Source organism: Corvus brachyrhynchos, unplaced genomic scaffold (assembly GCF_000691975.1).
Source record: "Corvus brachyrhynchos isolate BGI_N302 unplaced genomic scaffold, ASM69197v1 scaffold334, whole genome shotgun sequence".
NCBI lineage: Eukaryota > Metazoa > Chordata > Aves > Passeriformes > Corvidae > Corvus > Corvus brachyrhynchos.
The window spans coordinates 2,052,168-2,054,108 of NW_008238316.1; the positions used below are offsets into that span (position 1 = coordinate 2,052,168).

A 1,941-nucleotide genomic window follows, 5' to 3' on the forward strand; every position below is an offset into this window, starting at 1 on the left:
GAAAAGGAGGGAGGAATGAATGCAATGACTGCCACACATGCGTTCCCTGCACTTAAATCACCTTTGGGAAGGGCTCAGTAATGGCTTTCCGGGACACTGAACCGCCTCGCTCCAGAGGGCAGCGTTGTGGGAATAAAACACGGGGGGAAACTAGGGTGCACCCCAAATATTTGACACCCATTTTACATCCACTTACAGGGCTAGGATGGGAGGCTTGGGTTGGTTTTTTTTTGGGTGCAGGTTAGGTTTTTTTGCATTTTTTGGAGGGGGTTGTAGGGTTTGGGGTTTTTTTTTTTTTTGGAGGGTTTTTTTTTTGTTTGGTGTTTTGTGGGTGATTTCTTTGTTGTTTTAAATAAAAATGTATTAAAAGCCTGACCCTAACGAGATCCCAGTGAAAGCCAGGCAGGCAAAGCCCAACCCCATCCCAACATCTCCACACTGCTGGGACTCTTCCCAGAGCAGCTTTTCCATGATGCTTATCAAATACCCTCCAACAGAAGAGTCCCATCAAATCTGAAATGAGACCAGGTTTTCGCATTCCCCTCCTCCCCACCGCTCACCCAGGGGCTGGAGAAGCTCATTCCCTTCTGGACACCACAGGAAATGACTGATTCCCTCCCCAACTGGATAAAAATCCAATTTAAAAATACATAAAGCCTGTTAAAACCGCATTCCTCTTCCCCACAGCTCCTCTCGGGGCCTCGCTGTGCTGCCACAACTGGGGAGCTGCTCTTTGGAGAATAGGAAGAGGCTGGATATTGCCAGCAGAAGGTTCTGAGCTCATGAAATCCCAATGTTTAAGGCACTTACCTCTTCCAGGACATCTGCAAGCTTACTGAGGATCTCCTCGGGAAGGCTCTGGAATGTGGGAACGCTGCAATGCAAGAGAAACCTCGATTAATGGATCCCTTCCCACAGGACACAGATCCAGCTGCTTTTCTCCCCTCTGTCTTCCCAACATGTTTTTCCTTCATGCTCTGGGGCTGAAGAGGAAAAAGATCTAATGGAAAGCTGCTCCTTCTCTGGCAGCCAGGATGGGTTTGGTGATGACAGGAGACCACTGGAATAAACCTCTGGAGAGCCACCCCTAAAGCTGGTAATCAGCAAGGGATCCAGTCAGGATCCTCTGGAATTCCTGTGTGCCACAAAGCTGCTCAGTCACATTCCTGCCTCCTGGTCTGCTTCAGCCCCCCAGAAATAAAACCCAACACCAAAAAGGGCAGGGGACAGCAACTCCGAGCAGCCCCGGATAAAAGAGTGAAACCACACCTGGATGGACAGAGGGCAGAGCACGGAGCTCACAGCACTGAGCCACCATCCAGCCCCTCAGGCAGTTTCTGAAGACTTCCCTGGCACTTTTACAGCCAAATCTGTGGCTTTTCTTTGGCCCAAAAGGCAACTTTGTCACTTGTTTGGCAGCAACTCCCCCAGCAAAGGCTGCAACAAGAGGGTGATGTGGCCATAAAGAGGCCCCTGAGCCAAGGGCCACAGGACTGAGCCTAAATCAGTCTGGAGCAGGGTGAGGGACACAACTTTGGATCTCCAAACCTGCAGGGAGTATCCTGACTTTGAAGCTGGATCTCCACTGCCCTGCAGGGAGATACACCCAGGGAGACTGTGGAATTGTCCTCTCCTTGGAAAGACCCAAAAGCCATCAGGACATGGTCCAGGGCAACCTGAACAGGTGTGGGGGCAGGACCAGAGGAGCTCCAGATGTCCCTCCCACCCTCAGCCAGCCTGGGATGTGGTTTCTCATCCTCTGCTTTCCATGCAAACCTGAGCTCCATCAATACTCCCAGGTGATGCTGAAGGAAACACACGGACACAACGTAAATTCAACCCCAAAATACACCACAGCCCAGAGCAGCTGTGGCTGCCCCTGGATCCCTGGCAGTGCCCAAGGCCAGGCTGGACACTGGGGCTGGGAGCAGCCTGGGACAG

The 1,941-nt window shown here is 51.6% G+C and overlaps 1 protein-coding gene across 1 annotated transcript in view; it reads right to left on the reverse strand.

Annotated features, from left to right (window-relative positions):
* Positions 1–1,941, reverse strand: part of PRKG1 (protein kinase, cGMP-dependent, type I) — a 315,753-nt gene that overhangs the window by 115,679 nt on the left and 198,133 nt on the right. Inside the window, exon 4 of the mRNA XM_008633292.2 lies at positions 811–874. Within this exon, the coding sequence (XP_008631514.2) occupies positions 811–874 (64 nt within the window). The remainder of the gene's footprint in view (positions 1–810; positions 875–1,941) is intronic.